Raw genomic sequence first — 25,308 nt, 5'->3', positions numbered from 1 at the left:
AATATTAAAATAATTGAAATTTATGTAAATATTTTCTGTTAGTTAAAACAAATACTATATATGCATTTAATACTTGGCATTTCCAACTCATGACATGTTAAGATATTTTCATTATTATAGATACAGAAGAAAGAGTAATTCCGGAGATAGCTCCGGCCCCCAAAGAGGTCGAAGAAGGGGTCCCTGAAGCTCCCCGTTTCATAGAGACCCTCCAACAACATATAGATGTGATGGAAGGCACACCTGTCACATTACAATGTGTCACAGTGGGACAACCTACTGTCACATGGTACCAGGTAAGGGCAAATAACTCTTATCAAGAAAGGAAAAACATCTTTCTTTATAATTGTGACATAATTAATACATAGTAATTGAAATTATTTCTGTAGAATATATACCTACTGACTCATAATGTTGATAAGTGTTATTCACTGATTTTACTGGTTATCCTCAATATGATTTCTTGTCATCGGCTCATTAAGCAACAAAAGGTTGAACTTGCAATCAGAAAGGAAGAGGTATGAAAGCCATTATTTGCCCCTGAAATTCCAAAAAAAACCCAAGAAAATCCTTCAATCCTTTCAAAATTTTGTTAGTTACATTGAACAATTTATAAGATGATATAATCTGGACACTTGAAATGGTCATTTTACATAAAGTCTTACTCAAAAAGACATTTTACATTAACATCTCGTTAAAAGATATCTTGTAGCAAAATATCTTTTTTGGGTAAGGCACTGGCTCCTATCTAAATAATAATGACAAGATATCATAATGAAACTTTTTTTTTGCAGTTCTGCAATAGTCACAATAAGAAAAGTCTTAATGCAAATAGTTATTAAAGACACAGTTAAAACATATAAATACTTATACCTGACAGACTGATGTCTTGTGACATTTCATAGATTTATATTACTTTTTGATTTACTTATCTTACCTTCTCCTTTATAAGAGATGAAATAATTATTTAAAATGCAGTGGAGTGGACCTTTGATAACGTTTGAATTTATAAATAATTCTGTTTACCATTTAAAAAAATTTGGAAATTTGAAAAAGAAATTTAGTTTCAAGGAATTTACCTGAATATTTTATAGGATGATGAGCCACTCGAAGAAAGCGACCATTTTGTTGTGGAATTTGACAGTGGTGTTTGTCGCTTAACTATTAGCGACATATTCCTGGAGGATGAAGCTGAATATAAATGCACAGCAGTTAATGAATTTGGCAGTGCCAGTACTATTGTTGAACTTTTCGTTGAAAGTAAGACATCATCCAAGAAATCAAGTATCATACAATCTTTCCTGTCACCAAAACAATTGACTCTCATTGAAATCTTGAACTTTATCATATCATTAGCTAGACCTGTAGATTCATGTTATTTTGATTACATGAGGAATAGTTCTTTGAAATTTCAGAATTTGATCAAATGTTGTTAAATTATAACTGCAATGAAAAAAATTATTTCTTGAATAGTTTTTAAATCAACAATTTTTATATATTTTGGATTATATTTCATGTGATTAATTATCTAATGCTGAAATTCTTAGTTATTCAAATTCATCAAGTTTTAAGTTCCTCATGTGATATATAAATGAGATAGTGATTAGAATTAGCACATCAGAAATGCTTTAGAGTAGCTAGATATCTCAACAGAGAAAGATTACAAACATCATGCTTTAGTAGAATAGTTTATTAATATGTAGAGAATAAGACCCTGACAGTCAAAAACAACCATCTAAAACTTAAAATTTCAACTTTACTCTAAATTTTTTTATTTTTTCTAATCCTTGAAAATATTTTATTGGTTTTATTGCTTAGTTTAAGGGTGATTAAAACTAAACTTTTAGAGTATTGATTGATGGCCCTCTTTTAAATTTTAGAAGGTTATTTTTAGTTATAACATAAACATCAGAAAAAGCATATTAAGTTATTGAATATTATGATATTTAGGAAAAAAATTGAAAAGTATTTCATGTAGTGCTGAACTTTCATAAGTTTTAAAACATTTGAAAATATTTTGTGTTTAAACTTGATCATGTTTGATTTTTAACAAGCTTCCTTGCTTCTGATGATAGGAATGTTATTATTGTAAAGTATATTTTTTAACCAGAATATTTTTGATAACTACTGTCTCAAAATAAATATGCCTTCATCATGAAGGTTTTTTTAAAGGGAGATAACTGAGTCAAATATACCACATATCATGTACAAGGCCACATTATACATGTAGTACAGTGTTTTTCTGATAAAAGGCAAACTATTGTTATTTACTATATTTTTGTATTTTTTGCACATTTGTAATTGGTTGCTACTTTCACCAATAAAATTTACAAGACATTTATCGTCTCAATCAGTAGCATGCAGGAAAATGGAATGTCTATTTTAATATATAAGTGTGGCGTGATGTATAATGTGGCTTATTGTACTGTTATATAAATAGCTTAATTATTTTATACCCCAATTACCTCCCTTTGGTTACCCCCTATAACATTCTTCAAAACTAACTGAAGTCAATGTTGTACAGTGATTTATTTTAAACAAATTACTAGATTTAATTTTATTTTTAAATAGCTTCAAAATTGTCTTTAATCTATGATGACTTGAGATTAAAGATATAAAAATTTTAATTGAAAATGATTAATTCCTTGTTTTTTTTGTAGAGCTGCTTTAATATTTGCTATTCCACGCTTCCATTTTGAATTAGCAATCATCAGGCAATATATCAATTCATTTCTGAAACTGATGTTTGTTTATAAAATATAATGGCTGTATGAGTAGTTTTGCTACAGGTCTAGCTTAAAAAATTATTTTGATCCAAATAATCTTTACCTGCTAATTTAGTGTTATAAACCATAAATAACATTTCTTATATCATGGTGAAAACTAATTTTCTTTCCATTCATCACATCCTCAAACATTAAACCAACGGTCTCTTCATTTTAAAGTGATGGTTTAGTCATCATATTCTTTTTGAAATTGTCATCTTTATCAAAATAATTCTTAAACAATTAAAAAATTCCACATGAAACATTGAAAGAGGTAAGGACAGAATTGTATATGGCTAAATGACTGTTTGTACTTGATTTGTCTTGTCAGTTAATTAACTATAAAATTTCTCTCTCTCTCATATTCACCTAGAGTGTCGGAATGCTGCCGAAATCTTACTGCATGAGGAAATCGTCACAATAGAGGTAGAATTGGAATTGTATTACAGAAAAGAAGACTTCAAACTGTTATAGACATGCTTCTCAAATCTGACATTTTATACCTGGAATTGACATTAATATATAAAATTATTATTATTTTTATATTTACAAAAAAAAGAAGCACACATTAAGGGGAAACTAGTAAAAATATAAAATTTAGGATTCAGAGATTGAACACATATTTCTAAGGTAAAATTAAAGGTGACTTTGTGTTTTCCTGGCAAACACATAGTTTAATTAGTCAATTGAGAAGATTTTAATTCCAACAGTGCTAAAAATATTTCCCCTTAAGAGTTGGCTTCCTAGTATCTTTGCATTGACTGTAAAATATGGTAAAATTTGAGACATTTGCCAGAGACAAATATGTGGACAGCATTATAATCAAGTTAAGATGTTTTCCTTTAGAAAGATTTATGTGAGGGCAAATATTTTAGAGTAGGGGTATAATGTAACAGTTGGTGTAATCAATGTCTTGGAGCATTCACAAGCAGCAGCATATGTATGAATTAGTCTTAGAATACAGCATGCCAAATGTAGCTGAGTATTTTAGTCTAGTTAATTAGTGCAAATTTATTTACATTTGAAAAAAAAAAAGTAAAAAAAAGTAAATGATCAAAATATTTCATTTTAGAACCTCATATTGCTGCTGAAAGTGAACAAGACATTGTTGGCACTCAGGTTGCACAAGAAATAACAGAAGAGGAACAATTAACAATAGGTTGGGAACACTTGTGCTTTGGTGATGAATGCATGCAACTTTTCATAATACTCTTTGTCCTGGCAATGATTGTGTGCCCCTTTTGTTCATGGTTATTGAAAGTCTTAAGTTGTTTTTGGTCTTGTTTACTTTTCTGTCTCTGGCATGGGTGAGAATGAGATGCTTGGGACCATTAATTACAATCTGTTTTATTTAAATGAAGAATCAGATAAGTGCTATCATTGTCATCAATATCATTAACATTTACAATTAATAAAAAAAATGAAAACCAATTAATTTTAACCTAAGAAAAGTACATGAAAAGTTAATACTGCAATTTTTAGACCTTTAAAACTTTAGCTTGACCCTTTGAATTCTTCCATAGTCATTCTTATTCTACTGATGATCTAAAATAAGCATCTCGTCCTAACCTATGAATGTCTCTGTCTTAAAATAATGTTAATACAGCAAATGATTGGAACATTTAATATAAGTCTACAACCAATATTGAATATCACATTTTTTCAATTTAGCAATTAAGCATTCATGATAAACGTAAAAATGAAAATCAAGACATATTTCAGTAGTGGTTGTAGACTGCAATATATGCATAGGACATGCTTTAGTTTACTTGCTTTGTTTTATGGGCTTTCCATATAAGAAGTACATAATGTACTATTTTTAGAATTTTGATTTAACGCCTTATTTATTTTATTTATAATTTTATTATGCTTTTTTGTTGCTTTTTATTTTCTTTATTTTTCATTTTGTTTTAGTTGATATTTAATTAGCCAGTACTCAATATACCTTATTATAAATAGGCATTTTTTATCTTTTTAAAGAGTTCATATTTTTTAGTATGTAGAGTTTCAGTTTCTTAGGAAAACCTCAGGGAATTTTATAGAATTTTTATAGAGAGTTTGATGATAAGAGTTAATAGTTATTTTTGAGTTATGGCTAATTGTGCAATGAATGAATGAAAAGAATTTATTGTAAAGGAATTTGATATCAGCATATATTTCATCATACTGGAAACGCTGATGTAAAATTTCTAGTGGAATATTCATTCATTGCATGTCATCTTCATCTGTCAAATTTTGGATTTTTTTAATATTTCAGTTTTAAATGCTTTCATAAATTAATTAATGATAAAAATGAAAAAAGTATAAATTAATTATTTATTTTATTTACCAAATTTAACAAAATAAAAAAAATAAATAATTCACTAATTTCAATTAAATTTTGGAAGTTTTTATTTTGTAAAATGATCAAAAGATTGTAAGATGACATTCAGTGGGCAGGTGAGCATAATCTGTGATATTTTGAATTATTTAAATTGGTTAATGAATATTCATTTGTAATATTCAATTTTTCTACTAAATTTGTAGGAAAAAGTTGTATAGACGTGTGAATTTTGCTTTGTTAAAACTTTGAATTTTTATAGACAGGACCAAATAAAATTTGAAAAACCTGATATCTCGTTTTCACTATTTTATCGCATGTTTTCTTTCCCCCAATGTTCTCATTGATATATAGGTTTAAAGCATGCTATTTTAAATGTTAAATTAGCAAAAATTTAAATGTTGTTTTTTCAAAAAATGTTGTGTTATAACGTTTTGGTCCTTGTTTCAATTTTTTTTGTAAATCTTAAATTGAAAATAATATTACCAACACAAGTTGTCAAGGTTAGCTGAACTATAGCTCACCTGCAAGTATATTGTTATATTAGCTTTGATTTAGTTGTCATTGTGCTTTCTTTTTATGTTTTGCATTATGTCTTGACTTTGACCTACCCCATCAACAGTAAGCAAAACTAGCATTTACATTCAGTAACAAATTAAGTTGATGAAATATTCATGGTTTGGGTTTTTTTGCCATATAAAATCTTTTTTTCAAAATTTAATTTGTAGACATTTCACAGCTTTTTTTTTAATTTTATCTTTTCTTGACATTTTCTTCTGAGGATTTTACAATAAGTTACAGAAATTGATATATTAAAAAAAAGTTAAATGTATAGTAAATTTTACTTGTTGTACATTGCATGTTTTATGTTGTGTGATTTTTTATTTGAATGACATTGCATCTTCTTTCTTTTTCAGACTAACCACAAGACCTATTTCCATCTTTTGCTTTAATTCAACACTTTTTCATCTAATTATTTTTTTCAGAATAAGGATCAAAGTTCAAAGTTCAAAGTGATGATATATGATTTTTATATTTTGCATAGGTAAAGCGAAACGCCGGTCATAAATTATAATAAAATTATTTTGAGTTTTCAGCAGAAAGGCATAAATAGTTGATTTAATATTTTCAAATTCAGAAGAGTATTTGCTTAGGATAAAGTTTCATCCAATCAGAGAGATAAAAGTTAACTTCTATGTCTCTGATAGTGGAACTTTTAAAAATAATGTCAGCCATTTGCCACTTATTAATATTTTTGTCTGGATGCATGTGTATTTTTAGCTTCAGAATTTATTACCCAGCATGCCACTGTCGTCACTGTATGTGGTAAGAGAAAAATTGTCACCAAGCATGCTACTGTCCCCACTGTATATGGTAAGAGAGAAATTTTATATATTTCTGATCAAATTATATTCGCAACTGAAACAGCTAAAAAAAAAAGCCAATAGATGATGCAAATTATTCAGCTGTTTGGTTGGACTTGCTGTTGGTTGTTGTAAACTGTTCTGGCAGAGAATTACCATGTGAAATGAAAGAAGGTATTACACCACATAAAAAAACAAGTTTTTGAAGATTTCTATTTCTGGTTTCATAAACAAACATGGTTGAAACCCAGAATGTTTTTATTATTTCTGAGAACTTCGACAAGCAATATTAGATTCATTTTTGTATATACATATTGAACAACAACAAAACCAAAACAAAAGATCATTTCACAACTTGTATGTAGAAGTGTTGCACAGAAAAAATTGGAATTAGCAAAAACCAAACTCTATAAGATGCAAACTATCAGTGACTCTATGGCTGACAAAAAACTACGATCTTTATCCTTCTTTATAAAAAAAAAATCAAGTTTGAATTTCTTAGGTATTTCATGAAAGTATTTAGTTTGACACAGTAACAATACACGACATACTACATATCATTGAAAGGGGAAATGAGGTATATATCGAAGAGACAGCACTCCACTGACATTTATAACAAAATATTGACATTTACATAATTAAAGACTTAAAATGCTGAATTTGCAGAGTTTTTTTACCATAAATTATTATTGTATATGAAGACATGGAGTAAAAGACATTTTCCCTGTAAACTGTCATAAATATGGTCGTGTATCTATGGTGTTGAGATATTCTAAAAGTACTCATATTGATTGCTAGCGGTTTTCTTGAATACAAAATAAGGTAGCGGTTCATGGATTTTTGAAATGTTGGTTTGATTGATTGTTGCTTGCCTATTCATTGTTTGAGAATTTGCAGTGTAAAACAAAGAATTGAGGTTAGCAGGTTATTTAATTTGGTGATTGCATTGAACCCCAAAGTCTACAAAAAATACCATATAAACATAAATACTATAGCAGTATAAAGTAACCCTTTAGTGTTATTGAAAATATACCTGGAAAATTGTTCAACAACAACAAAAAAGAAGAAAAAGACTGATGTAAAAAGGTCGAAAAGGTGAATAATCGCTGTAAAGGTTTCTCTTGTGTGGTCAAGGTAACCTGCCTTCAAGAGTTTCTTCCCAAATAAAGTATAATCAGTCAAATGAAACAACAAAAAATGCTTGTGATCTATCTTATGAATTAGAAGAACAGATGTTCTAAATTTACCAAAATGTACACACAACTAGTAAAGAAAAACGACACACATAAAGTAGAGCTTTATATGAAAAAATGTTCATTGAATTATTGAGATGTCAGCTCCAGTCTGCTTGGTAGGCAGTTCAGATGTACAACATTAACTGTTGTGAGATTCATTTCAGGGAATATGTCATTTATCAAGTATAGTAGGTCAATGTTTTATGTTTGATTTTGATTTTGGTGTAGTAAATAACAGGTAGCCTATTCTGTTAAAAGGGGAATAAGTAGGAGACAATGCACAAACAAGAACATTTAAAAGCAATGAGAATGTTATATGAAAAACACAGAACAGTTCAAACAATAAACATTTAAAACCAAAGCTTTGGGCAATACACATTCCTATCAAAATCTGGAGTGATGCTGGGGGCTATAGAAAGTTTAAAATTTCCTGCCACTCATAAAAGGAAAATTCACTATTTTGAAATTATGCTTGTTAAAAAGTTTTGTGTTCAAACATCTAACTGTCTTTTGGTAAGTATAAGCAGACATTGTTTCAGTCTGTGTATCTTCCTATCTATTTTTGACCTCTAGATGTATTCTGGTTAGTTCTGTTGGGTTGCTGCCTCATTGTTGTTTACTTAGTGTCTTGTATTTCTAGGTCTTTTGGTTTTGAAACCGTATTATTTGAACAAAGCACATCATCTGTATAAGTAAAGCTAAACTTGACTGGTCTTACTTCTCTCATATGTGTAGTCCCTTATTAGCTAATATATAGGGGACTAGGTTTGCACACAAAGTCCATCAGATAGTTGATCATGCTTAACTTTCCACACTTATTTCTGTAATGCTTCAATCTATTGCTTATATATTTGGGATGTAGTCATATCATAAGTAACAGATTGAGTTCTGGATGAGGAGTTTTGTTAATAATATTAAATTCCTAATTATATCAACAATAACTCTATCCAAATTGATAGGTACATTGCAAATTCACCAGATCACACTCACAATTCAATGCTTGTCTCATATATGTGTTAACTAGTCCATTGTTTCTACCAGTAGGGGACAGTGTATTGTATCTGCAATACCTCAGAATGATTGTTTAAATGAACTCTTGGATTAATTATGCTTCATATGAGTAAAGAAATAAATCTTCAAGGGGAATTGTATACCAAATGCCAGACAGAAAATATAACATATTCAAGGAAGACATTTTTGATTAGAAATTAAACCTTTCAATTCATTGAAGTTTGATTGATACTTCAGAAATGGAAGTTTTATACTTTAAACAATCCAATACATTTTTGAGTAAGAATCCACATTTGATTTTTATACACCCGTTTACGGGACTTATTATGGTATACCATTGTCCGTCCGTCCGTCGTCAACATGTCGAACAATAACTCAAAAACACTTTTACCAATTTACATGAAACTTTTGTGAATTGTTAATATATATTGACATGAGATCCCTTTCGTTTTTTATAAATTTTAGATTTTACATTTCTGAGTTGTGGGGTTTTATTCATTAAAAAAGGGGGATTTTCCAGTTTTTATACAATAACTCAAAAATGCTTTGAGCAGTTTTCATGAAACTTTGGTGAATTGTTTATATCTATTGATGTAAGCTCCCTTTTTGATTTTTATGAATTTTAGATTTTACATTTCCCAGTTATGGAATTTTATTCATAAAAAAGGGGGGATTTTCCAGTTTTCAGACAATATCTTTAAGGTGCTTCGAGCAGTTTTCTTGAAATTTTGGTGACTGATTTATATCTATTAAAAAAAAACCCTTTATTTTTTTTTTTTTTATAAATTAATGATATGACATTGAGGAGTTATTGAACTTTATTCTTTGAAAAAGCAACGGGCATATCATGCGCTCATGGTGCAGCTCTTTATTACCATTAAAGGATAAGTTATTGTTTTTGAGATTTCCTTAAAATGCTGTTTTGGATATATAACACAAATTTTGAAAGAGGATTTGATAGCCTTGGTTTCCATGTACAAATATACAGCTATATACAACCTGGCATACATTGCCTACATATTACCCTTACTGTGGATTCATTTATTTTCGTGGGTACCAATTTTCGTGGATTGAGGAAAACTTGCATTTTCGTGGATATTTGATTTCGTGGTTTTTCAAAAATCTTCATAAATTCCTATACAAAATTTGTTATTCGTTGGAAATTTGAATTCGTTGTTCCTGGGTTACAACGGAATCCACGAAAATTGGTATCCAACGAATAATAATGAATCCACAGTATTATACCAAGCTTTTTAAAGCAGCATTATATAGTGATGAGGTGTCTACTTTACAGAATCTTTTGACACTTTCACAAAATCTTACTGACTATGTGTTTTTGCACCTCCCATTTCTATTTTTTATCCAAATTATTTTTGGGGTTATCCTAAGCAATTCAGGAATTTTACATTTGCTTTATCTTTGTGGTACCCATTTTGAATCCACAACTCCTCCTTAACCCAGCATCAAATTTTATTAAAACCTTTTCAGAAATTTAACTTTATAATGCCATTGTGCATCTTTTTTTTTCCGTCGCCATTATTTTTAGGGGATCCCCTAATTAAATCAAGAGGGTCTGTAGTTCTCTCTGGGCACTCTGGCTTCCATGAAGTAGCCATTATTATTGATGAAAATGTCGTTAAAACGCCAAAAATCAATCAATTAATTAAATTATTGCTTTATGTAGGATGTTGGTTTCATTTTGTGAGCTCTAGTTGAACATTTATATACTGTTCTAATCTGATGCCTAAATTCTTGTCTTTGGACAAGCTGATTTAAATGCAGCAGGACTAACCAGTTAACAAGCTTGGCAGTTCAAAGGGTCAGTGGAAAACAATACATGTTGACAGTAAACAATAAACCCAAACAGAATATAGTCCTAAATTCATAGTTTATTCCAAGTGTTCTTTCATGGCATCCCAGAAGAAAGGCCTTTCTGTTTCGATTGAATTTTAATGCACTACCAACTGCAACTAAATATGAAAGAATTTCTTTGAATATATCTACTATAAGATGGGGGCCTCAGTGGCTGAGTGGTCTTAGTATTTCATCTACTGTATCACTAGCCTGTCAAGAATGAGGTTGTGCATTTGATCCACGACGTGCAGGTTCGTTTTATTACAATCTTAATTGACTAGGATTGCTAGTTTTCCTGCCTAAGGGCAGTTTTTCTCTACAGGCACTCTGCCTTCCGCCACCAATAAAAAACGATTAAAACCATTAGTGTTGAATCTACTATATGACAATCAGCCAACCAGGATATCAGTTACACATTGGGGCCTAAAAGGAAATATGTGAAAATAGCTCATATTTCTCTTCAAATACTGATACAATGATATTTGGTACCAGCTGGGTAAACCATAAGGTGGGATGTATTTCACATATGTTTTAATGCTGTGTGCAGATTATATACATATCCATTATTTCCTTTGAATGTAATGCAAAGGGTAAAATTTGAATAACTTTTTCTCAGCAATAACAAATGAGTTTTGTTTTACACTATATACATGTCTACTTACTCATTACTTCTCACCCCTTGTAAATTCTTTTGCACTAAAACCATGTAAAACATTCTTCTTGGGATACCAGTTCACATAGTTGAGTTACATTATGCATGGATGACAATATGATCCTGTATTAAATTCATGATCGATTGTGATGCCAATCTCAAACTCATTTAGAGTCTTTATAAGCGAAATACACTCAAAATTAAGAAACTGTTTCTTTGATTGTAATGCACCTCTACAATTTTTGGTTGTATTTCCTGTCCGTCATCAATTAAGCATCATACTAGAAGGAAGTGACTCAGTACAACTTATTATACCTCAACTTCACGGTCGTGTGGATTTGTCCTTTGGTCTGTCTGTCCATAAATCTCGTTACATATTACTTAGCTTATGTATTGAGGATGATTTGATATTTGTTTTGGAATTTTATAATATTGAGTTATATTGTGTTAGCAAGTTTTAGATCAGTAGAATCCCCACTGAAATGGAAGTTTTTTGCTAATGTCTAAAATATTGAACACAACTTCTTGTTTATTTCTGAAAACACTTTCATGTGATAGAGAGGCAATGAAACTTTAAATATTGATACTATGCTATCATATGTAACTATCTTTAAAAAAGATTAACTGAAAAGTAATTATACTTAAGTTATTTAATTACATTTTTTTTCACAATTTCAGAAACAGCCCCTCAACCAGAGGAAGAAGCTGAATTAGTGCCTGCCGAGCAGACAAAAGTTTTGGAGGGTCAGGACATTGAAGTACCTGATAAAGTGATTACATCTACAACAGAAATCACAACATTAGACACTACTGGAAGTGATATCATCACTTCTGAGACGGAGGAAGTTTCTTTCGAAATCGTAACAAAGGAAACAGCAGAGACTGTTTCAGAAGAATTTACGATAGAAGAGACACCTCTTCCTGAGGAGAAGGAAGTTCCTCTCAAGGCGACAGTTCCCGAAGTCTCCGAAACGTTCACTGAGGAGACTGAGGTATTTATAAGCGAAGAAACTCAACCAGAGGATGTTTCCCTCACAACTACACTTCCAGAAGTCTCTGAAACTATTACCGAAGAGACTGAGATCTTAATAAGTGAGGAAACCAAACCAGAAGACATGAAAGAGGATATAACTATTGAGGAACAACTGTTTCAGCCCAAGGAGGAATTTCCTCAGTTCGAAGAAGCTCCCAAGGAGGAGAAACTAGAAATAATTGAACAGGAAGAGGAAGTGCCTACCTCGCTCACTGGGGAGGCTCCAGTATTTACCACAAAATTAGAACATTTCACCATTCCTGAAGGACAGACAGTTAAATTTATCTGTATTGTTAAAGGAATACCCCGCCCAGATGTCACATGGATCCTTGACGATCATCCAATCACAGATGCTGTTACATACAAGACAGAATATCTTCCTGATGGTACTTGCACTTTAGAAATTGAAGAAACCTTTAAGGAGGATGAAGGAGAATACATATGCAAAGCCACAAATTCATTTGGTTCAGCAAGAACAACAGCAAACTTGACACTGAAAGGTATGTATTTATGTTACAGTATAGGTTCCAATATCATTTGGGTTTTTATTAAAAACACATTTGAAAATATCAGTATAGAAGAAAACATTAAAATTTGATCAATGATTTTTTTCAAAGCATTTAAGGGCTGTAATAGCTAACTGTGTTTTTCCTTAGTCAGAATTATCATTTTTTTAATGATTTATAGCATGGGATACTTTAACAGTTGGGGACAATCAAATATATGGGAAAGATGACTATTATTTTCATATCTTCAAAATGTTGAAAAAGTAAAATGATAGGTTGGTATCCTTAAACCAATTACACTATTTTTTTTTAGAATATTTAAGTACCATTTATAAGTTTTGACTGTGTTTTACCTTTTAAATTTCTCCTCGTTATGAGTCTTGACCTAAGTCCTATGTCTTAAAAGGAACGTTCTGAATCCCAAGTTTGTATCACTCCAAAGTTTTTCCTCCTTTCAAACATTCCCCTGAGTTACCTTTGTGGTATAGTCATACCTCATGTGCAGTGAAATAAAGTTCAACCAATTGTTATGCTTCCTTTGTTATCCTTGATGAGCATTTCAAATTTTACAGTTGAATGACTTCGAAATTATTATGAGACTTACATTTTGTAATGTTAAAAAAAACTTGTGGTAAATATAAGGAAAAATCACCTGAATATTCTCTTTCACTCATGAAAAATATTGAATATATATGTCAATATCTTTACCATTTTAAGAAAGGTCTTTGATAAAGTTACCTTTTGCAAGAAAATTAGTTAAGTTATAAATGATATACTGTGGATTCATTTATTTTCATGAGTACCAATTTTTGTGGACTGAGTAAAAAAAATAAATTGTGGATATTTGATTTCGTGGTTTTGCCAAATTCTGCGTAGAAGCATAAAGAAAAAATTTATTTTGTTGCGATGATTTAAAAATTCGTGGTTCACCTGTACCCACGAAATCCATCAAAATTGGTATCCCACAAATATTAATGATCCACAGTATGCTGTAACAGGAGACAGTTAAACAAAAACATTCTTAAAATTCAGGAAAAAATACTTTGTGATCAGGATTCAGTATATTATCAAATTTAGTTTAATTTTAAATAAGATGAATATAAAAAGTATGAACAAAATAAATTTACATATGAAAATATAGCTATTAAGGTCTGGTAAGTTGCTTATGTCTTAAGTATTTTAATATTAATTCATCTTAGAACTTCCTGAGATTGAAGTATCTAAAGAGGATGTAGAATCAGTGTCAGAGGAAGTAGAATCAGAGGAAAAACCAGTATTTGAGATTTCTGTTGAGAAGGAAGCTGAAATAATGGCTCCTTCTCAAGAGACAATAACAATCGAAAGACAAACAATAACAAAAGAGAAAATTAGTAAAAAACTGATAAAACAATATGCAGAAACTGTAGAAGAAGTTAAAAAACCAATTGAAAAGGTTGAAGAGACACCTGAAGAAAAATTCAGGACAGAAATAGAACTAAAACCAGAAGAAGAGGCCCCTGAAGAAATATTCAAGGAATCAATAGAAACTGAAAAGAAACCAGACTTTGAAGAGGTCAAACTAGATATCACTGTTGACAAAACAATAACCGAAACTGTGACAAAGGTTACAGAAACTACAACTGAAACTGTAGAAGAGGTTGAAATTGTAGGACCTGAGGAAGAGGTCATTGTCACTGAGAGAGAAACACTTGAAATCAGTGAGAAACCAGAGGAAACAGAAGAAGTTATTGTTGAACAAACAGAAGAACAAACAATAGAGAAGGTTGAAGAGACACCTGAAGAAAAATTCAGGACAGAAATAGAACTAAAACCAGAAGAAGAGGCCCCTGAAGAAATATTCAAGGAATCAATAGAAATTGAAAAGAAACCAGACTTTGAAGAGGTCAAACTAGATACCACTGTTGACAAAACAATAACCGAAACTGTGACAAAGGTTACAGAAACTACAGCTGAAACTGTAGAAGAGGTTGAAATTGTAGGACCTGAGGAAGAGGTCATTGTCACTGAGAGAGAAACACTTGAAATCAGTGAGAAACAAGAGGAAACAGAAGAAGTTATTGTTGAACAACCAGAAGAACAACCAATCGAGAAGGTTGAAGAGACACCTGAAGAAAAATTCAGGACAGAAATAGAACTAAAACCAGAAGAAGAGGCCCCTGAAGAAATATTCAAGGAATCAATAGAAATTGAAAAGAAACCAGACTTTGAAGAGGTCAAACTAGATACCACTGTTGACAAAACAATAACCGAAACTGTGACAAAGGTTACAGAAACTACAGCTGAAACTGTAGAAGAGGTTGAAATTGTAGGACCTGAGGAAGAGGTCATTGTCACTGAGAGAGAAACACTTGAAATCAGTGAGAAACCAGAGGAAACAGAAGAAATTATTGTTGAACAACCAGAAGAACAACCAATCGAGAAGGTTGAAGAGACACCTGAAGAAAAATTCAGGACAGAAATAGAACTAAAACCAGAAGAAGAGGCCCCTGAAGAAATATTCAAGGAATCAATAGAAATTGAAAAGAAACCAGACTTTGAAGAGGTCAAACTAGATATCACTGTTGACAAAACAATAACCGAAACTGTGACAAAGGTTACAGAAACTACAACTGAAACTGTTGAAGAGGTTGAAATTGTTGGACCTGAGGAAGAGGTCATTGTCACTGAGAGAGAAACACTTGAAATCAGTGAGAAACCAGAGGAAACAGAAGAAGTTATTGTTGAACAACCAGAAGAACAACCAATCGAGAAGGTTGAAGAGACACCTGAAGAAAAATTCAGGACAGAAATAGAAGAAAAACCAGAAGAAGAGGCCCCTGAAGAAATATTCAAGGAATCAATAGAAATTGAAAAGAAACCAGACTTTGAAGAGGTCAAACTAGATATCACTGTTGACAAAACAATAACCGAAACTGTGACAAAGGTTACAGAAACTACAACTGAAACTGTAGAAGAGGTTGAAATTGTTGGACCTGAGGAAGAGGTCATTGTCACTGAGAGAGAAACACTTGAAATCAGTGAGAAACCAGAGGAAACAGAAGAAGTTATTGTTAAACAACCAGAAGAACAACCAATCGAGAAGGTTGAAGAGACACCTGAAGAAAAATTCAGGACAGAAATAGAACTAAAACCAGAAGAAGAGGCCCCTGAAGAAATATTCAAGGAATCAATAGAAATTGAAAAGAAACCAGACTTTGAAGAGGTCAAACTAGATATCACTGTTGACAAAACAATAACCGAAACTGTGACAAAGGTTACAGAAACTACAACTGAAACTGTAGAAGAGGTTGAAATTGTTGGACCTGAGGAAGAGGTCATTGTCACTGAGAGAAAAACACTTGAAATCAGTGAGAAACCAGAGGAAACAGAAGAAGTTATTGTTGAACAACTAGAAGAACAACCAATCGAGAAGGTTGAAGAGACACCTGAAGAAAAATTCAGGACAGAAATAGAACTAAAACCAGAAGAAGAGGCCCCTGAAGAAATATTCAAGGAATCAATAGAAATTGAAAAGAAACCAGACTTTGAAGATGTCAAACTAGATATCACTGTTGACAAAACAATAACCGAAACTGTGACAAAGGTTACAGAAACTACAACTGAAACTGTAGAAGAGGTTGAAATTGTTGGACCTGAGGAAGAGGTCATTGCCACTGAGAGAGAAACACTTAAAATCAGTGAGAAACCAGAGGACACAGAAGAAATTTTTGTTGAACAACCAGAAGAACAACCAATCGAGAAGGTTGAAGAGACACCTGAAGAAAAATTCAGGACAGAAATAGAACTAAAACCAGAAGAAGAGGCCCCTGAAGAAATATTCAAGGAATCAATAGAAATTGAAAAGAAACCAGACTTTGAAGAGGTCAAACTAGATATCACTGTTGACAAAACAATAACCGAAACTGTGACAAAGGTTACAGAAACTACAACTGAAACTGTAGAAGAGGTTGAAATTGTTGGACCTGAGGAAGAGGTCATTGTCACTGAGAGAGAAACACTTGAAATCAGTGAGAAACCAGAGGAAACAGAAGAAGTTATTGTTGAACAACCAGAAGAACAACCAATCGAGAAGGTTGAAGAGACACCTGAAGAAAAATTCAGGACAGAAATAGAACTAAAACCAGAAGAAGAGGCCCCTGAAGAAATATTAAAGGAATCAATAGAAATTGAAAAGAAACCAGACTTTGAAGATGTCAAACTAGATATCACTGTTGACAAAACAATAACCGAAACTGTGACAAAGGTTACAGAAACTACAACTGAAACTGTAGAAGAGGTTGAAATTGTTGGACCTGAGGAAGAGGTCATTGCCACTGAGAGAGAAACACTTAAAATCAGTGAGAAACCAGAGGACACAGAAGAAATTTTTGTTGAACAACCAGAAGAACAACCAATCGAGAAGGTTGAAGAGACACCTGAAGAAAAATTCAGGACAGAAATAGAACTAAAACCAGAAGAAGAGGCCCCTGAAGAAATATTCAAGGAATCAATAGAAATTGAAAAGAAACCAGACTTTGAAGAGGTCAAACTAGATATCACTGTTGACAAAACAATAACCGAAACTGTGACAAAGGTTACAGAAACTACAACTGAAACTGTAGAAGAGGTTGAAATTGTTGGACCTGAGGAAGAGGTCATTGTCACTGAGAGAGAAACACTTGAAATCAGTGAGAAACCAGAGGAAACAGAAGAAGTTATTGTTGAACAACCAGAAGAACAACCAATCGAGAAGGTTGAAGAGACACCTGAAGAAAAATTCAGGACAGAAATAGAACTAAAACCAGAAGAAGAGGCCCCTGAAGAAATATTAAAGGAATCAATAGAAATTGAAAAGAAACCAGACTTTGAAGAGGTCAAACTAGATATCACTGTTGACAAAACAATAACCGAAACTGTGACAAAGGTTACAGAAACTACAACTGTAACTGAAGAAGAGGTTGAAATTGTAGGACCTGAGGAAGAGGTCATTGTCACTGAGAGAGAAACACTTGAAATCAGTGAGAAACCAGAGGAAACAGAAGAAGTTATTGTTGAACAACCAGAAGAACAACCAATCGAGAAGGTTGAAGAGACACCTGAAGAAAAATTCAGGACAGAAATAGAACTAAAACCAGAAGAAGAGGCCCCTGAAGAAATATTCAAGAAATCAATAGAAGTTGAAAAGAAACCAGACTTCGAAGAGGTCAAACTAGATATCACTGTTGACAAAACAATAACCGAAACTGTGACAAAGGTTACAGAAAATACAACTGAAACTGTAGAAGAGGTTGAAATTGTTGGACCTGAGGAAGAGGTCATTATCACTGAGAGAGAAACACCTGAAATCAGTGAGAAACCAGAGGAAACAGAAGAAGTTATTGTTGAACAACCAGAAGAACAACCAATCGAGAAGGTTGAAGAGACACCTGAAGAAAAATTCAGGACAGAAATAGAACTAAAACCAGAAGAAGAGGCCCCTGAAGAAATATTCAAGGAATCAATAGAAATTGAAAAGAAACCAGACTTTGAAGAGGTCAAACTAGATATCACTGTTGACAAAACAATAACCGAAACTGTGACAAAGGTTACAGAAACTACAACTGAAACTGTAGAAGAGGTTGAAATTGTAGGACCTGAGGAAGAGGTCATTGTCACTGAGAGAGAAACACTTGAAATCAGTGAGAAACCAGAGGAAACAGAAGAAGTTATTGTTGAACAACCAGAAGAACAACCAATCGAGAAGGTTGAAGAGACACCTGAAAAAAAAATCAGGACAGAAATAGAACTAAAACCAGAAGAAGAGGCCCCTGAAGAAATATTCAAGGAATCAATAGAAATTGAAAAGAAACCAGACTTTGAAGAGGTCAAACTAGATATCACTGTTGACAAAACAATAACCGAAACTGTGACAAAGGTTACAGAAACTACAACTGAAACTGTAGAAGAGGTTGAAATTGTTGGACCTGAGGAAGAGGTCATTGTCACTGAGAGAGAAACACTTGAAATCAGTGAGAAACCAGAGGAAACAGAAGAAGTTATTGTTGAACAACCAGAAGAACAACCAATCGAGAAGGTTGAAGAGACACCTGAAGAAAAATTCAGGACAGAAATAGAACTAAAACCAGAAGAAGAGGCCCCTGAAGAAATATTCAAGGAATCAATAGAAATTGAAAAGAAACCAGACTTTGAAGAGGTCAAACTAGATATCACTGTTGACAAAACAATAACCGAAACTGTGACAAAGGTTACAGAAACTACAACTGAAACTGTAGAAGAGGTTGAAATTGTTGGACCTGAGGAAGAGGTCATTGTCACTGAGAGAGAAACACCTGAAATCAGTGAGAAACCAGAGGAAACAGAAGAAGTTATTGTTGAACAACCAGAAGAACAACCAATCGAGAAGGTTGAAGAGACACCTGAAGAAAAATTCAGGACAGAAATAGAACTAAAACCAGAAGAAGAGGCCCTTGAAGAAATATTCAAGGAATCAATAGAAATTGAAAAGAAACCAGACTTTGAGGAGGTCAAACTAGATATCACTGTTGACAAAACAATAACCGAAACTGTGACAAAGGTTACAGAAACTACAACTGAAACTGTAGAAGAGGTTGAAATTGTTGGACCTGAGGAAGAGGTCATTGTCACTGAGAGAGAAACACTTGAAATCAGTGAGAAACCAGAGGAAACAGAAGAAGTTATTGTTGAACAACCAGAAGAACAACCAATCGAGAAGGTTGAAGAGACACCTGAAGAAAAATTCAGGACAGAAATAGAACTAAAACCAGAAGAAGAGGCCCCTGAAGAAATATTCAAGGAATCAATAGAAATTGAAAAGAAACCAGACTTTGAAGAGGTCAAACTAGATATCACTGTTGACAAAACAATAACCGAAACTGTGACAAAGGTTACAGAAACTACAACTGAAACTGAAGAAGAGGTTGAAATTGTTGGACCTGAGGAAGAGGTCATTGTCACTGAGAGAGAAACACTTGAAATCAGTGAGAAACCAGAGGAAACAGAAGAAGTTATTGTTGAACAACCAGAAGAACAACCAATCGAGAAGGTTGAAGAGACACCTGAAGAAAAATTCAGGACAGAAATAGAACTTAAACCAGAAGAAGAGGCCCCTGAAGAAATATTCAAGGAATCAATAGAAATTGAAAAGAAACCAGACTTTGAAGAGGTCAAACTAGATATCACTGTTGACAAAACAATAACCGAAACTGTGACAAAGGTTACAGAAACTACAACTGAAACTGTAGAAGAGGTTGAAATTGTAGGACCTGAGGAAGAGGTCATTGTCACTGAGAGAGAAACACTTGAAATCAGTGAGAAACCAGAGGAAACAGAAGAAGTTATTGTTGAACAACCAGAAGAACAACCAATCGAGAAGGTTGAAGAGACACCTGAAGAAAAATTCAGGACAGAAATAGAAGAAAAACCAGAAGAAGAGGCCCCTGAAAAAATATTCAAGGAATCAATAGAAATTGAAAAGAAACCAGACTTTGAAGAGGTCAAACTAGATATCACTGTTGACAAAACAATAACCGAAACTGTGACAAAGGTTACAGAAACTACAACTGAAACTGTAGAAGAGGTTGAAATTGTTGGACCTGAGGAAGAGGTCATTGTCACTGAGAGAGAAACACTTGAAATCAGTGAGAAACCAGAGGAAACAGAAGAAGTTATTGTTGAACAACCAGAAGAACAACCAATCGAGAAGGTTGAAGAGACACCTGAAGAAAAATTCAGGACAGAAATAGAACTAAAACCAGAAGAAGAGGCCCCTGAAGAAATATTCAAGGAATCAATAGAAATTGAAAAGAAACCAGACTTTGAAGAGGTCAAACTAGATATCACTGTTGACAAAACAATAACCGAAACTGTGACAAAGGTTACAGAAACTACAACTGAAACTGTAGAAGAGGTTGAAATTGTTGGACCTGAGGAAGAGGTCATTGTCACTGAGAGAGAAACACTTGAAATCAGTGAGAAACCAGAGAAAACAGAAGAAGTTATTGTTGAACAACCAGAAGAACAACCAATCAAGAAGGTTGAAGAGACACCTGAAGAAAAATTCAGGACAGAAATAGAACTAAAACCAGAAGAAGAGGCCCCTGAAGAAATATTCAAGAAATCAATCGAAGTTGAAAAGAAACCAGACTTCGAAGAGGTCAAACTAGATATCACTGTTGACAAAACAATAACCGAAACTGTGACAAAGGTTACAGAAACTACAACTGAAACTGTAGAAGAGGTTGAAATTGTTGGACCTGAGGAAGAGGTCATTGTCACTGAGAGAGAAACACCTGAAATCAGTGAGAAACCAGAGGAAACAGAAGAAGTTATTGTTGAACAACCAGAAGAACAACCAATCGAGAAGGTTGAAGAGACACCTGAAGAAAAATTCAGGACAGAAATAGAACTAAAACCAGAAGAAGAGGCCCTTGAAGAAATATTCAAGGAATCAATAGAAATTGAAAAGAAACCAGACTTTGAGGAGGTCAAACTAGATATCACTCATGACAAAACAATAACCGAAACTGTGACAAAGGTTACAGAAACTACAGCTGAAACTGTAGAAGAGGTTGAAATTGTAGGACCTGAGGAAGAGGTCATTGTCACTGAGAGAGAAACACTTGAAATCAGTGAGAAACCAGAGGAAACAGAAGAAGTTATTGTTGAACAACCAGAAGAACAACCAATCGAGAAGGTTGAAGAGACACCTGAAGAAAAATTCAGGACAGAAATAGAACTAAAACCAGAAGAAGAGGCCCCTGAAGAAATATTCAAGGAATCAATAGAAATTGAAAAGAAACCAGACTTTGAAGAGGTCAAACTAGATATCACTGTTGACAAAACAATAACCGAAACTGTGACAAAGGTTACAGAAACTACAACTGAAACTGTAGAAGAGGTTGAAATTGTAGGACCTGAGGAAGAGGTCATTGTCACTGAGAGAGAAACACTTGAAATCAGTGAGAAACCAGAGGAAACAGAAGAAGTTATTGTTGAACAACCAGAAGAACAACCAATCGAGAAGGTTGAAGAGACACCTGAAGAAAAATTCAGGACAGAAATAGAACTTAAACCAGAAGAAGAGGCCCCTGAAGAAATATTCAAGGAATCAATAGAAATTGAAAAGAAACCAGACTTTGAAGAGGTCAAACTAGATATCACTGTTGACAAAACAATAACCGAAACTGTGACAAAGGTTACAGAAACTACAACTGAAACTGTAGAAGAGGTTGAAATTGTAGGACCTGAGGAAGAGGTCATTGTCACTGAGAGAGAAACACTTGAAATCAGTGAGAAACCAGAGGAAACAGAAGAAGTTATTGTTGAACAACCAGAAGAACAACCAATCGAGAAGGTTGAAGAGACACCTGAAGAAAAATTCAGGACAGAAATAGAACTTAAACCAGAAGAAGAGGCCCCTGAAGAAATATTCAAGGAATCAATAGAAATTGAAAAGAAACCAGACTTTGAAGAGGTCAAACTAGATATCACTGTTGACAAAACAATAACCGAAACTGTGACAAAGGTTACAGAAACTACAACTGAAACTGTAGAAGAGGTTGAAATTGTAGGACCTGAGGAAGAGGTCATTGTCACTGAGAGAGAAACACTTGAAATCAGTGAGAAACCAGAGGAAACAGAAGAAGTTATTGTTGAACAACCAGAAGAACAACCAATCGAGAAGGTTGAAGAGACACCTGAAGAAAAATTCAGGACAGAAATAGAACTAAAACCAGAAGAAGAGGCCCCTGAAGAAATATTCAAGGAATCAATAGAAATTGAAAAGAAACCAGACTTTGAAGAGGTCAAACTAGATATCACTGTTGACAAAACAATAACCGAAACTGTGACAAAGGTTACAGAAACTACAACTGAAACTGTAGAAGAGGTTGAAATTGTTGGACCTGAGGAAGAGGTCATTGTCACTGAGAGAGAAACACTTGAAATCAGTGAGAAACCAGAGAAAACAGAAGAAGTTATTGTTGAACAACCAGAAGAACAACCAATCGAGAAGGTTGAAGAGACACCTGAAGAAAAATTCAGGACAGAAATAGAACTAAAACCAGAAGAAGAGGCCCCTGAAGAAATATTCAAGGAATCAATAGAAATTGAAAAGAAACCAGACTTTGAAGAGGTCAAACTAGATATCACTGTTGACAAAACAATAACCGAAACTGTGACAAAGGTTACAGAAACTACAACTGAAACTGTAGAAGAGGTTGAAATTGTTGGACCTGAGGAAGAGGTCATTGTCACTGAGAGAGAAACACTTGAAATCAGTGAGAAACCAGAGGAAACAGAAGAAGTTATTGTTGAACAACCAGAAGAACAACCAATCGAGAAGGTTGAAGAGACACCTGAAGAAAAATTCAGAACAGAAATAGAACTAAAACCAGAAGAAGAGGCCCCTGAAGAAATTTTCAAGGAATCAATAGAAGTTGAAAAGAAACCAGACTTTGAAGAGGTCAAACTAGATATCACTGTTGACAAAACAATAACCGAAACTGTGACAAAGGTTACAGAAACTACATCTGAAACTGTAGAAGAGGTTGAAATTGTAGGACCTGAGGAAGAGGTCATTGTCACTGAGAGAGAAACACTTGAAATCAGTGAGAAACCAGAGGAAACAGAAGAAGTTATTGTTGAACAACCAGAAGAACAACCAATCGATAAGGTTGAAGAGACACCTGAAAAAAAATTCAGGACAGAAATAGAACTAAAACCAGAAGAAGAGGCCCCTGAAGAAATATTCAAGGAATCAATAGAAATTGAAAAGAAACCAGACTTTGAAGAGGTCAAACTAGATATCACTGTTGACAAAACAATAACCGAAACTGTGACAAAGGTTACAGAAACTACAACTGAAACTGTAGAAGAGGTTGAAATTGTTGGACCTGAGGAAGAGGTCATTGTCACTGAGAGAGAAACACTTGAAATCAGTGAGAAACCAGAGGAAACAGAAGAAGTTATTGTTGAACAACCAGAAGAACAACCAATCGAGAAGGTTGAAGAGACACCTGAAGAAAAATTCAGGACAGAAATAGAACTAAAACCAGAAGAAGAGGCCCCTGAAGAAATATTAAAGGAATCAATAGAAATTGAAAAGAAACCAGACTTTGAAGAGGTCAAACTAGATATCACTGTTGACAAAACAATAACCGAAACTGTGACAAAGGTTACAGAAACTACAACTGAAACTGTAGAAGAGGTTGAAATTGTAGGACCTGAGGAAGAGGTCATTGTCACTGAGAGAGAAACACTTGAAATCAGTGAGAAACCAGAGGAAACAGAAGAAGTTATTGTTGAACAACCAGAAGAACAACCAATCGAGAAGGTTGAAGAGACACCTGAAGAAAAATTCAGGACAGAAATAGAACTAAAACCAGAAGAAGAGGCCCCTGAAGAAATATTCAAGGAATCAATAGAAATTGAAAAGAAACCAGACTTTGAAGAGGTCAAACTAGATATCACTGTTGACAAAACAATAACCGAAACTGTGACAAAGGTTACAGAAACTACAACTGAAACTGTAGAAGAGGTTGAAATTGTTGGACCTGAGGAAGAGGTCATTGTCACTGAGAGAGAAACACTTGAAATCAGTGAGAAACCAGAGAAAACAGAAGAAGTTATTGTTGAACAACCAGAAGAACAACCAATCGAGAAGGTTGAAGAGACACCTGAAGAAAAATTCAGGACAGAAATAGAACTAAAACCAGAAGAAGAGGCCCCTGAAGAAATATTCAAGGAATCAATAGAAATTGAAAAGAAACCAGACTTTGAAGAGGTCAAACTAGATATCACTGTTGACAAAACAATAACCGAAACTGTGACAAAGGTTACAGAAACTACAACTGAAACTGTAGAAGAGGTTGAAATTGTTGGACCTGAGGAAGAGGTCATTGTCACTGAGAGAGAAACACTTGAAATCAGTGAGAAACCAGAGGAAACAGAAGAAGTTATTGTTGAACAACCAGAAGAACAACCAATCGAGAAGGTTGAAGAGACACCTGAAGAAAAATTCAGAACAGAAATAGAACTAAAACCAGAAGAAGAGGCCCCTGAAGAAATTTTCAAGGAATCAATAGAAGTTGAAAAGAAACCAGACTTTGAAGAGGTCAAACTAGATATCACTGTTGACAAAACAATAACCGAAACTGTGACAAAGGTTACAGAAACTACATCTGAAACTGTAGAAGAGGTTGAAATTGTAGGACCTGAGGAAGAGGTCATTGTCACTGAGAGAGAAACACTTGAAATCAGTGAGAAACCAGAGGAAACAGAAGAAGTTATTGTTGAACAACCAGAAGAACAACCAATCGATAAGGTTGAAGAGACACCTGAAGAAAAATTCAGGACAGAAATAGAACTAAAACCAGAAGAAGAGGCCCCTGAAGAAATATTCAAGGAATCAATAGAAATTGAAAAGAAACCAGACTTTGAAGAGGTCAAACTAGATATCACTGTTGACAAAACAATAACCGAAACTGTGACAAAGGTTACAGAAACTACAACTGAAACTGTAGAAGAGGTTGAAATTGTTGGACCTGAGGAAGAGGTCATTGTCACTGAG

General features: G+C 33.4%; 1 protein-coding gene across 1 annotated transcript in view; it reads left to right on the top strand.

The window, feature by feature from the left end:
* LOC127718789 (titin-like) overlaps positions 1-25,308 on the top strand; it is a 319,779-nt gene that overhangs the window by 135,203 nt on the left and 159,268 nt on the right. The window contains exons 97-100 of the mRNA XM_052224839.1: positions 121-296; positions 1,095-1,260; positions 3,838-3,924; positions 11,880-12,734. Coding sequence (XP_052080799.1) covers positions 121-296; positions 1,095-1,260; positions 3,838-3,924; positions 11,880-12,734 — 1,284 coding nt within the window. The remainder of the gene's footprint in view (positions 1-120; positions 297-1,094; positions 1,261-3,837; positions 3,925-11,879; positions 12,735-25,308) is intronic.

This window comes from Mytilus californianus, unplaced genomic scaffold (assembly GCF_021869535.1).
Source record: "Mytilus californianus isolate M0D057914Y unplaced genomic scaffold, xbMytCali1.0.p SCAF_10, whole genome shotgun sequence".
In the NCBI taxonomy this organism is placed as follows: Eukaryota; Metazoa; Mollusca; class Bivalvia; order Mytilida; family Mytilidae; genus Mytilus; species Mytilus californianus.
This window is presented reverse-complemented; position numbering and strand designations above follow the sequence as displayed.